General features: G+C 45.4%; 1 protein-coding gene across 3 annotated transcripts; it reads right to left on the bottom strand.

Moving 5' to 3' along the window:
• Positions 1-847: 847 nt before the first annotated feature.
• mecp2 (methyl CpG binding protein 2) lies at positions 848-10,242 on the bottom strand. Of its 3 annotated transcripts, none has more exons than XR_012947485.1 (7): positions 10,039-10,242; positions 7,905-8,064; positions 7,596-7,798; positions 7,303-7,496; positions 7,091-7,212; positions 3,665-5,774; positions 848-3,305 (listed from the first exon to the last, which is right to left on the bottom strand). XR_012947485.1 is itself a non-coding variant. In XM_076076388.1 (6 exons), exons 1-6 carry the CDS (start codon positions 10,068-10,070, stop codon positions 3,741-3,743), a joined length of 2,745 nt encoding a protein of 914 aa, XP_075932503.1. In that variant the 5' UTR covers positions 10,071-10,242; the 3' UTR covers positions 848-3,740. The 3 variants fall into 3 exon arrangements, 1 of the variants encoding a protein (XP_075932503.1); XR_012947486.1 differs by having other exon boundaries at positions 848-3,213; XM_076076388.1 differs by having other exon boundaries at positions 848-5,774.
• Positions 10,243-11,688: the final 1,446 nt, after the last annotated feature.

Genomic DNA, 11,688 nt, shown 5'->3' with positions numbered 1-11,688 from the left:
ACAATATATACCTCTGAGATGTAGTACAGTAAAAAGTACAATATGTACCTCTGAGATGTAGTACAGTATAAAGTACAATATATACCTCTGAGATGTAGTACAGTAAAAAGTACAATATGTACCTCTGAGATGTAGTACAGTATAAAGTACAATATATACCTCTGAGATGTAGTACAGTATAAAGTACTATATGTACCTCTGAGATGTAGTACAGTATAAAGTACAACATGTACCTCTGAGATGTAGTACAGCAGAAAGTACAATATGTACCTCTGAGATGTAGTACAGTATAAAGTACAACATGTACCTCTGAGATGTAGTACAGCAGAAAGTACAATATGTACCTCTGAGATGTAGTACAGTATAAAGTACAATATATACCTCTGAGATGTAGTACAGTAAAAAGTACAATATGTACCTCTGAGATGTAGTACAGTATAAAGTACAATATGTACCTCAGAGATGTAGTACAGTATAAAGTACTATATGTACCTCTGAGATGTAGTACAGTATAAAGTACTATATGTACCCCTGAGATGTAGTACAGTATAAAGTACGACATGTACCTCTGAGATGTAGTACAGTATAAAGTACTATATGTACCCCTGAGATGTAGTACAGTATAAAGTACAATATGTACCTCTGAGATGTAGTACAGTATAAAGTACAATATATACCTCTGAGATGTAGTACAGTATAAAGTACAATATGTACCTTTGAGATGTAGTACATGTACCGCTTAGATGTAGTACAGTAAAAAGTACAATATGTACCTCAGATGTAGTGGAGGTAAAGTAGAAGTACCTTGAAGTAGTACTAGTAACAGTAAATCACCAGACGAAGACGGTTCAGGGGACAACAAACGCTTTTAGTTAGAAAGAAAAATAAGAAAACAGGTAAAAACTAGTTTTGTCTACAGCGACAGTGTTTTTTGAAGTTTCACTGAATCCAACCAGAGTAAAAGCAGAATATTCATCCTCAACATGAGCAACTATTAAGTCACCACACACCACGACTAAGTCTAGAAACACAACATGGCTCGGCTGACATGGCGGCTTCTGGCAAGACGCACAATATTAGAGGCACTAAAACTCTGGAACATGCAAATATGGCGGCTGGTTACTGGAGGCTGCCGTCCGGTGGAGGGTTCACAGAGGGGGCGTTGGATTTATGCAGCTGCATGACAGACAGCATGCTGACGGGTGGACCGGGGCCAGAGTATGCAGAGAGGGAGGAGGATCCAAAACGACCTCACCTGTCGGCCAGGTGAGGGGAAGAGGCACATTTATCGACATTCACCGATTGGATGATTTCTGGGCTTTGTTAAAGTGCTGGAGCCTCCACATGTGGACTCTGTGATCCACGTCAGACACTCTGGATCCTGGACTTGGTTAAAAAAATATCTCATTAATAAACTATAACTCCCAGGTTGCATTTCACCGACAGACAGCCAATCCCAGAGCTTCACGTTGACAGTGTGCTGAAGCTGTAGACGTCGCTGCTGAAGGAAAAGGGTTTTTATGTTCGTAGAAACACTAAACCTGTTTGTATCGAGGGGTCACTGGGGACAGAACCTCTACTGAGCATGTGCAGTGAGCTACACAACGAGGAGGCATTAACGTTGTACGAGTAAAAGTACAATATGTACCTCTGACAACAGTCCTCTGTGTCTCTGTATAGAGAGCTGAAGCCCCGCCCCTTCCTGTTGACCATCACTGGACTTCAGAATAAATGTGTCCAGTCGTCAACATTGGGAGACGAATTAAGATTTGATCTCGTTTGAATTGTGCCGTGAATTAATTAACATGTATGTTTGTACATTTAAAAAACATTTTGTAAGTCAGGAAAGTCATAAAACTGTGGAAATACTTGTACTTGTTACCAGGATGTTTTTTCACCAACAAGTCTCACTCCTTCGTTCTCTTCCTGATGAAACACATCAGGAAGAGAACGTTACGTTTGGAACAGAGCTAAGCTAGCTCTAACCCTAGCTAGCTAGCTCGTCTTGCTAGCTAGCCCTAACCCTCGATGACCGTTTCCCACAAAACTAAACGACACTACGACAGACTTTTAAATGTACGAACATCTTCTGTGTAATTAAGAGCTCAATTCAAACGTTGACTGCTGTACATCATTTTTTCTGAAATAAGTGACCGTGGGAAGGGGCGGGACTTAAGACTCTCTAGGCTGCTAAACTCTAAGCCCGCCCACTTTTTAGTGGTCCAATCAGAGATAAGGATTTGATTTAAATACCTCTTGTAACTGTTTCACAGAGGATGAAGACTAACTTCAGTGGGACTCTAAACATCTGAGACCTTTTAGTTGATCCTGGTTTCTGGTCCGGTGACCCTGATCATGAGTTCATTTCTCATATTGAGCTTTAACAACATCTCGTCTTGCTTTGTTTTTATTGGTTCATCCTTCAGGATGGTTCCACGTGAAGCTGAACCGGACCTCGTTCAGGGTTCTTTAACGTCCCACCCCCACCCCCTCAACGGTGGCCCCGGTGAGGTGGACCTCGAAGGCCTGCAAGGTCTCCGAGCGACATGCAGGCGGGTTTGATTGTACAAACTGGAGGAGTGCAAACTGTTCCAGACATTCAACACGAAGACGATAAGAAATGAAGTCCATCTCGACCACTGCGGACTGAAATAAAGCTACTGGAGTTAAGTGGGTTTGGTTCGATCGTAAAGGTGCTTCCTTTGGAAACAAAGACAGATTCAATGAAGACCAGAATGGAAGAAGAATCTCTAACTGGAAGAACAACTCGCTGCGTCTGAAACATTTGAAGAAACTAAAAGGTTCCTCCAAGTTGTTCAGATATTTCAAACGATATTCAAAAAGGTTTCCAAAGACTTCAGAGCGAGGTGATGGATGCGAGTCCTCGGACATCCGCTACCTGTAGGGGGGTCAGTCTGGAAGAAGATGGAACCCTTACAGATCTCCATCTTTTGTTCATGGGAAGGTCTGTAAGGAACCAGTTTAAGGTGCAAACCACCGCCCCACATCACCTCTGAGGCTTCTGATCCAGGACTAGGTTCAGCCAGGAGGACGAGTCTCTCAGACGGGTTCACAGGGTACAGAAACAGTGAGACAGGAAGTTAGATATAGAGATAATCTGTCTATTGGTCTATCTGTCCGTCCGGCCGTGTCTGTCTGTCTGTCTGTCAGACCGCTCAGCTCCTCTGTATTAATGTTGTATCCGGTGTGAACCTGTGAGTGAGACAGGACTTTAAATGAGGGACAGTCAGTCAGCAGCATGTGATGAGTGAAGGACCATCAGTCAATAATATCAGAGTTTAAAGCTGTAAAACAGAGACAAAACAATAAACTATCAAAATACGGAAAACAAAAACAAAAAAAGGGGTTTATATTTCGGAAGCAACGTTTCGTTCAGAGTAATGTGTCGTTAAGCGTTTTTAGTTCCAAACTAACTCCCCCCTCCCCTCGGAGACTAGCGGGACACAACAGCTGCCTTTTGATTATATATACACACACACTTTTTTCCTCTTTGTTTTTCCTATAAAAAGACACGATCCGTCCTCCCCTCCAGATCCAGAACTTCAGTCTCCAGACACCATCAGACGAAGTAGAAGCTGCGACAGTCCTACAGCTGTGAGAGACGTTATCCTTCTTATCTGAAAACAGTGTAAAATCATTTCACCTCCATGAAGTCACGCTCCTCTTCTACCCGGTGATGGACTCAGTCCGTCAGGCGACCGGTCAGTCGGCCCAACCGATCAGCTGACTCTTTCGCTGACGGCAGTCCGAGACTCTACAGTCTCCTCTCGGCTGGGACAGGGGACGGCGGACTGGGGGACGATGTCTCTGAGCTCCGCTGCCTCTGGCTCCTGCCCCCGGAGCCTCGCCCTACCGTCTGTCACGGGAAGCAGACCGACACCAGCTACTCCTGGAGGTCCAGAGGGCGTGGAGCTGGGAGGCCTCAAGGTGCTGTTTGACCCACTTTCTCCTCCTGAAACCTCTCTGCTTTCCAAGGCCACGGCCGGCTCCCGTCTCCCCTCCGCTCCGAGGCCTTCTACACCGACCTCTCGGCTCTGCAGCAGGCTTCCTCGGCCGGCCCGCGTGGTGCTCAGATCTTGGGGCTGTTCGCTCTGGTTCTGTGGAGCCGGGCCCAGGTTGGTCCTGGTTAGGCTGGGAGATGGTCGGGGGGATGAGAGGTGCTGCACATGGGGCCTGTTGAGCTGAGGGTGGGGCTGGGGGCGTGGCTGTGTTTGAATTCGCTGAACGTGTGGTTGTGCTTGGGACTGGGGTGGCCTAGGCTGGGAGAGAGACTGTCTGGGTTGTGATCTGTATTGAGTCTGAAGTTGGTGTTGCAATGGGTGCCTTGTCAGGGGTTGGGGCTGCGCTTGATGCCTGGGTTGCAGGTGAGGTGGAGTTTGGGCCAGGGTCCTGGACTGGGATTGAGCTGGAGTTTGGGCTGGGGTCCTGGACTGGGATTGAGCTGGCGTTTGGGCTGGAGTCCTGGACTGGGGTTGTGGCGCAGTTCGTGCTGGGGTTGTGGGCTGGGATTGAGGTTGAAGTACTGTTGGAGACTGGGTTTGTGGATGTAGATGCCTTGTTTGGGGCGGATGAATGTGCAGGATGGATGGGGACTGAGAAGGGTGCGACTGAGGTGGAGCAAGCTGTGAACGGGCTTTCTGAGGGGAGGCCTGGGTCTGACTGTGGGTTTGGGGTGGTGGTTGGGACCTTGGTTGGGGCAAGACATGCCTGGTAGGAGAGGGCTGGGGTGCTGGGTACTGAGGCTGGGCTTGGGGCTGACTGGGAGACTGAGTCTGGGGATGCTGCTGGGAACGGGGTTGTGGTTGGTGCCGAGGTTGCGGAGGAGGATGCCGAGGTTCAGGCGAGGTCTGAGGGGCAGATTTTGATTGTGGTCTTGGAGGAGCTTGCTGGGTGTGCTGCAATTGTTGGGTGGTGAGCTGAGGCACAGTCTGGGGCTTGGCTTCAGACCCGGACTGGCTGGAGGGTGCTGAGGGTCCGGAGGCTGGAGGGGGAGGAGGAGGCTGATCCAACGTAGAGGCAGAGGCATGTTGGTGGCGATGATGATGGTGGTGGTGGTGGTGATGATGGTGGTGTTTGTGAGGCGGCCGGTCCTTCCTTTTGTGGCTTTTTGATGGGCTGATGCTACTGCTGCTGCTGCTACTTCTTCCTCCTCCTCCCTTATCACCGACGTCTTCATCTACTTCCTCTCCTCTGCTTCTTCCTTCTCCTGCTGCTATTCCCGTTTTCTCCTTGTGCTTCCTCCCTTTATGCATCTTGTGTCCGTGTGGTTGGCTTTCCTCTGAAGCAGTGGGCTGCTTCTGTGATTGTGATTGGCTCTGCTCAGAGGGGGCGGGCTGAGGTTCTGGGGTTGGAGCTCCCTCCCCTTTACCTGGCTCCCCCTCTAGAGCGACCCTTCTTTCAGTCTCTGTTGTCGTAACGGTTGGAGTCTGAACACTTTCCACCTCCTCTACTGTCTCTCTCGTTTTACGCTTCTTGATTGGCAGGGCTGTTTCCTGGACGACGAGTTTGGTGGAAGACTCCTTGGCTGCTCTCCGTTTGGCCTCTGCAGCCAAAATTGCCGCTGCAGCATAGTTCCCGGCTGTTGAGGTTGATGCCGTGGGGGCGGATGGTGCGGCAACTGATGATGCCGCTGTGGCAGAAGCTGGTTTCCTGCCCCGTTTCTTGGGGGTGGTCTGTGGTGGAGCCGGAAGTTCCTGTTCCGATTTCCTCTTCCTGCCGGGACGGGACTTGGGCACCGAGGCCGGAGACACCACCTGTAGGGAGTTACATCAACAAGTAGCATTAGCATCAACATTGTTACTGCATTTGAAAAAACGAAGAATAATAACATATTGGATTATGTACTGCAACAAGGTCCAAGGTGTTCTCTACAAAACACAAACTCCCGGAACCCCTCCGGTATCCTTCAAGAATAAACTGCTGGTAAAATCAGGAGTTTATAAAGATGTTCCTTCCATCAACTGAAGGTTTCCCCAGTCATGACGAGCAGTTTGTCTAAAGTCAAGTCTCTCTTTCCTGAGTCCTTTGCTGGAACCTTTCTCAGGCCCAGTTCTCTAATTAACCCCTCAAGACCTTTTTCTTTGTTCGGTCTGCACCGGCTGGTTCTTTGGTTGGAACCTCAACTGGCACCAACGACTTTCAGGCCACAACTCTGAGCACCTGAAGGTCCACACAGATTCCACATCCACACCCTCCAATGGGAGACAATGAAACTCCTTCTAAAGGTGGAAGTTGAAGACTCCTCAGCCAGTTCACTCTCACTACAAGTTAGGATTTTTTATTAATTGACTACCAGGTGCTTATCAGTTGGTAACTCTGCTTCTTTCTCTGAAGTTGATCATCAATAAGGGTTTCTGGTACCAGGTACACTCAAACAGTTCATTCAGTGTTCGTTATAGATAAAACTCTGCTCAGGTTCAGTTCAGACAGCCTCTTCCTGTTCCTGTCGCCCAGCTCTATGTGGGAGGTAAAGGTCTTTGAATGAGAAGCAAACCTTGAAGGATTGCCCCTCCACCACAACTTATTGTATTCGTAGTAGTTTGTTTCTATACGTTTGCTCTGGTTTATGCTCTTAGATGCTTGTTTAAAGGAGATGCACTTATGACTTCTGGTGACTAGTTGTTCTCTTGAATACCGATGTTGAATACACTTATTGTACGTCTTAAGCTTTAAGATGATCTTTTAAATGGTATTAGAACTTATTGACATTTAAAAGATATATTCTGCAACACTTTCCTGCCTGGATTTTCTCTGCTCTTCTTATTTTGCTGTGTTCGGGATTCTTCTGGGCGTCAACAAAGAGCAGTGGGACCCCACGTGGGGGTGTAACCTCGGGCCTATAAGCCGGGTTCTCATCCTCAGGTCAAACACCCGCTCTGTCTTTGTCAAAGCTAATTTTTTCTGAGAGGTCGGAACTCTTTCACATTGAAATTTGTTTTGCTATTTGAAAGCTGTAGTTCTCAGTAAATTGGAGGAAGTTGCTCGGGTAAAGTACTTTCAGAGTATTGTTGTGATCCTGAAACTAAATCTCTGATGAATGTATTGATCCCGGATGACCGACCGATCGTACCTTTGAGGCAGTGGAAGATTCTGCCTTACTGAAGGGCATCTTGACCAGCAGTTTTCCCGGAGTTTTCTCCACCACACGTTTCATGGCCACGCCCTCCGTAGCCTGCCGCACCTTCCCACTGCCTAGGAAACGAGAGACACTGTATGAACTCTGCTAACCGATAACTTCAATTAAATACCTTCTGTTACATAATGTTTTAAGTAAGTTAGTACCTTTGGGCCTCCCCCGGCCTCGTCCCGATGGTTTCACCACCTTGGCTTTCTTGGGGGGACGCTTCTCGCGGCGGGAGGGGCTTCCACGTCCGGTGACGGTGAAATCAAAATCGTTGGGGTCGGTGGTCGTATCGCCGACCTTCTGGAAGTAAGCGATAAGTTCGACCTTGGAACGAAACGCTTTTCCCTCTGAGCTGAAAGAACGGAACCGACAACACGTCGTCTGTAACAACAGTTGACATCATCGGATCATGAAGAACCGGCACAAAGACAAAGGTGGGTTTTGGTTTTACTTGATCAGGTAGACGTCAAACTTGCCCGCCGAGCGTCCGGACTTCCTCTGTTTGAGTTTGCGGGTCCAGCCTTCAGGCAGTGACGGGTCATCGTACAGCGGCCCGCGGTCCCGTATAACGGAGCGCCGCTGCCTCGGAGAACCTGCAGACTCACTGACGGCCTCCGACCCCGGATCTGAGGGGCCCGCCACCGGCTCTGAGGCCTGCAGGACAGAAACGACACGGAACCAGTTTATCAAACTGGATCACATTGTTTAGTGATAGCTGACCTCTTGACCTCCTGTTGTTGCAACACTCCTGCACACTTACCTGGGTCTGTGGCTCCGCCCCCGTCTGCAGCACAGCTGTGGTCTCCGCCCCCCGGTCGGCATGGCGACGCTCTCTGCGGGCCTTCTTGGTCTTACTGTGGGACCCGTCTGTCTCTCTGGAGGGGGGCCGGGGGCCGGCAGCTCCATCCTCCCCCTCCTCCCTGTGGGAAAAAGGAGATGACATCATGCCGTTAACGTCACACACGTTACATCACTGATGACATCACACGGTTGTTTACGTGTATAAACCAGGAAACTCATCAACAGTCGATTACTTCTCGTTTTAGTGTCCTGATCCCGACTCAAACAAAGATGGCCGCTGGTGATAAATAACACGCCTGCATGCTCAGTTTGTACAACATGAACCTAAATTAAAGTTATTCTTTTGAAGCAACGGGACACAATTCATATCTACTTATAATGTGTTTATGATTATATTGTTTACTAGAACACAACGTTCTGCATGTTGCTCTGACCTGTCTGGTATCAGACGCCTGCAGATGTTACTGATGTTCAACATCTGTTCTTCTTCAGCTCTGGAAGCTGAGAGACGTCACGTCGCTCGAAAACCGCTTTGTTTACGTTTGTGTTACTTTTTTTAAAACATCAAAATATGTCAGAGATTGTTACGGATTTATTAGATCTGACTCCGAGGACGGAGGATCTGGACCCTCCAGGTCCTGGAGGATCCAGGATCAGGTCTTTCCAGGTCCTGGAGGATCCAGGATCTGGTCTTTGTCAACAGAAACAATGACGGTTTGTAAAGGCCTTCAGGCCTTCAGAGGAGAACCAGCAGGACGACGCTCTCTAATCTGAAGACAGAAACGTTTCACATCCAACCAGAGCTGCTGACTGATCGATCAATGAAGTTTTATTTTATGTTTGCTTGAGGACAAAAAACGTTTTTCACTGTTTTGTGACATTTTACAGACGAATCAAGAAAACTAAAGAAAAACTAATGAAATTGATTAAAAAACACACACACACACACAGATCCATCTTTAAATTAAAGAATATATATATATATATATATATAAAGTATAATAAACCAGCATCACTACTTCTCAGAGTGAAACTTTACATCTTCAAATTCAAAAGTTCAAGAAATGAAAAAATTATCGATTTCTGCTTCAAAAGATGTGAAACGATCGACCGACGAGACTATTCATGTGTTTATATATTCATGTATTCATATATTTACTCTGTTAGTACTGTCCTTAAGTACACCGTTGACATACTTGTACTTTACTTTAGTATTTACACTTCTACTCTACTACAATGATTGAAAATGCAAAGTTTAATTTGTTAGTATTTATATACTAATCTACTACAATAGTACACAAAGTATATGTAATTAGACTTCGACAAACATTTAAATATATATATATATATTAACTAGTGATAATAAATGAATAACAATAACGAGTACTTGTGTTGCTTTAAGTACATTTAGCTGATAATACTTCAGTACTTCTTCTTTCTCTGGTCCTGACCCTCATAACCCTGGACCCTCACCGGGTCTCTTCCCTCAGGTTGAGAACCCGTGTTGATGTGATGATGCAGGTTAAACTCCAACACACACACACACACACACACACACACACAGCCTGGCTCAGCGGCACTGAGGCAGCGGATATGAGTTATATGACGTGTGTTCACTAACCCGGGTTACCCTGTTCACTAACCCGGTTAGTGAACAGGGTAACCCGGGTTAGTAAACAGGGTAACCCGGGTTAGTGAACAGGGTAACAGCAGTCTAAACAGCCGGATGAAAACATTCTGTGATGCTAACGTTAGCCTGTTAGCTCGCTGCTCGTCTGACGGACACCTCTCCTCCTCTCCGCCGCCGACCTGACCTCCATCCCGGGTTAGTTGTGTGTGGAAGTCCGCCTTAGCTACGGAGGAAATATAAAGCTAACAGCGCTTGCAACAGCAGCAGCTAAAGTACCAGACTTAGCTAAGTAAGTTGGTGACGTATTCCCGCTAAACCCCGCTCCACGGAGACAGGCCGGGGCACAAATCAACGCACTTTTTACTTCAATAAAAACACACAACAGAAGTCGGTGTGCGGTGGTCGGAAGCGGCGGAGCTTTAACGGGAGGATGAAATGTAAAAAAAACAAAAAAAACACTTACAGTCTCTCCTCTCCGCTCTCCACGGCGGCCATTTTTATTTAAATAAATAATTTTATATTTAAAAAAAAAAAGAGCCTCCAAACATCTCTGCTGCACCCCGCCCCCTCCGACTCCATTTCCAAACGCCGTCAGTCGGCCAAACATCGCGAGATCTGCCTGAAGATGAGGTCAACAACACCCACCAAACAGCACGAGCGCAGGGGCGGAGTAAGTCTCACGAGATGTGAACTCCTCGGTCACACTGAGGCGTTCAGGGACTCGATCTGAGATCTGTAAAAAATAAAACTGAACTGAAATTAACTTTAAAGAATCTGTTTCTGCTTTATTAACTATTAATACTTCAAGAAAAACACACATAATGAAAACAGTGAATCAGAAAGGGCTAATGAAACAAAATATGATCAGATAAAATAATCAAAATAAATGAAAATAATAAAATATAAACTAAAATATTTACCAAATTTATGACAAATAGAGTAAAGAATTTAATTAAAAAATATGAACTGACACAACAACACAAAACAAATGATGGTGGGGCAGAGTTAAATATCACTACAGTGATCATGTTTATTATTAACATCTGGACAGTTTGAGTGTCTCTGATGCTTTTATTTTGTAGAAAGTCTCTTTACTAACAGATGTGCTTTAGTTTAGTAGATGTTCCAACAAAACTCTGTTCAACGGTTCAACTGAAAGAGATGAAGAAGAAGAAGAAGAAGAAGAAGAAGAAGAGGAAGGTTAGTCTAGAGTTAATATCAGCTGATCACAGTTTAACCAGTGGCGGCCGTCAGGGCCTTCAAGGCCTTCTCTGCTGGCCTAAACAGAATCACAAAGTTATAGCTATTTTATAATTATATATTTTTTCATAAATACACTACATGTATTATAATTTATAAAAATATTTCCCCATTATCTTATTTTCTCATTGCACAGCTACTGTCTTCCTCAAACTCTCTCTCTCTATATTTAATTTATATTTAATTTAATTTATCCATGTATTTATTTATTTATTCATCTATTTTTCTTTTTACTTTTTTTTCTTTCTTTCTTTCTTTCTTTCTTTCCTTTTTTCTTTTGAAACGTATTTTCATATTTCATATTCAGAGGAAGTGTATCGTTCTGTTCATAGGCAATGTAAGCAGTAAATTACATGAACTGTTTACAAAAGTATAAGAAGTCAAAGCAAACAGACATCAGCTGATCTTCACTCTTTATTTCAGGTAAAGTTCAGACGGACTCAGAATCTCAAGAGGATTTTTTGGGGGATTAAAAAGCCCTTAATGGTGAGAAACTGTCCGGACTGATAGGAAGAAGAAAAAAAGAAAAGATGACGGAGACACAAAGACAGAAACATCAGAGAAGCGTCTCTGTGAGACTAAAAAAGATCTCTTCAGTCCATCGTCTTCATTTATGAGAATAAAGATACATCAAATATTTAAACACAATGTTTAACAGAATTAAAAACACATCAGAGATCCAGAAGCTCACAGATTCACAGTGAAAACACATAAGTCACTGTTGACTTCCATCTTAATTTAACATGATTATGTAACTGATGATAATTTATCCCTAATCCTAACCACCACCATCCTACGTCCTACTAAACCACCACCATCCTATGTCCTGCTAAACCACCACCATTCTACGTCC

This window comes from Anarhichas minor, unplaced genomic scaffold (assembly GCF_050575085.1).
Source record: "Anarhichas minor isolate MPS153535 unplaced genomic scaffold, ASM5057508v1 ptg000056l, whole genome shotgun sequence".
Lineage (NCBI taxonomy): Eukaryota > Metazoa > Chordata > Actinopteri > Perciformes > Anarhichadidae > Anarhichas > Anarhichas minor.
Note: the sequence above shows the minus strand (reverse complement) of the source record. Positions and strands in the feature narration are given on the sequence as shown.

Bases quoted from the DNA above. Each gene is read 5' to 3' on its own strand.
- mecp2 (XM_076076388.1), bottom strand. From the start codon at position 10,070: ATGGCCGCCGTGGAGAGCGGAGAGGAGAGACT. The intron at 7,213-7,302 runs GTACTAACTTAC...CTCGTTTCCTAG, and splicing joins AGGCCGGGGGAGGCCCAAAG to GCAGTGGGAAGGTGCGGCAG. The intron at 5,775-7,090 runs GTACGATCGGTC...AACTCCCTACAG, and splicing joins AATCTTCCACTGCCTCAAAG to GTGGTGTCTCCGGCCTCGGT.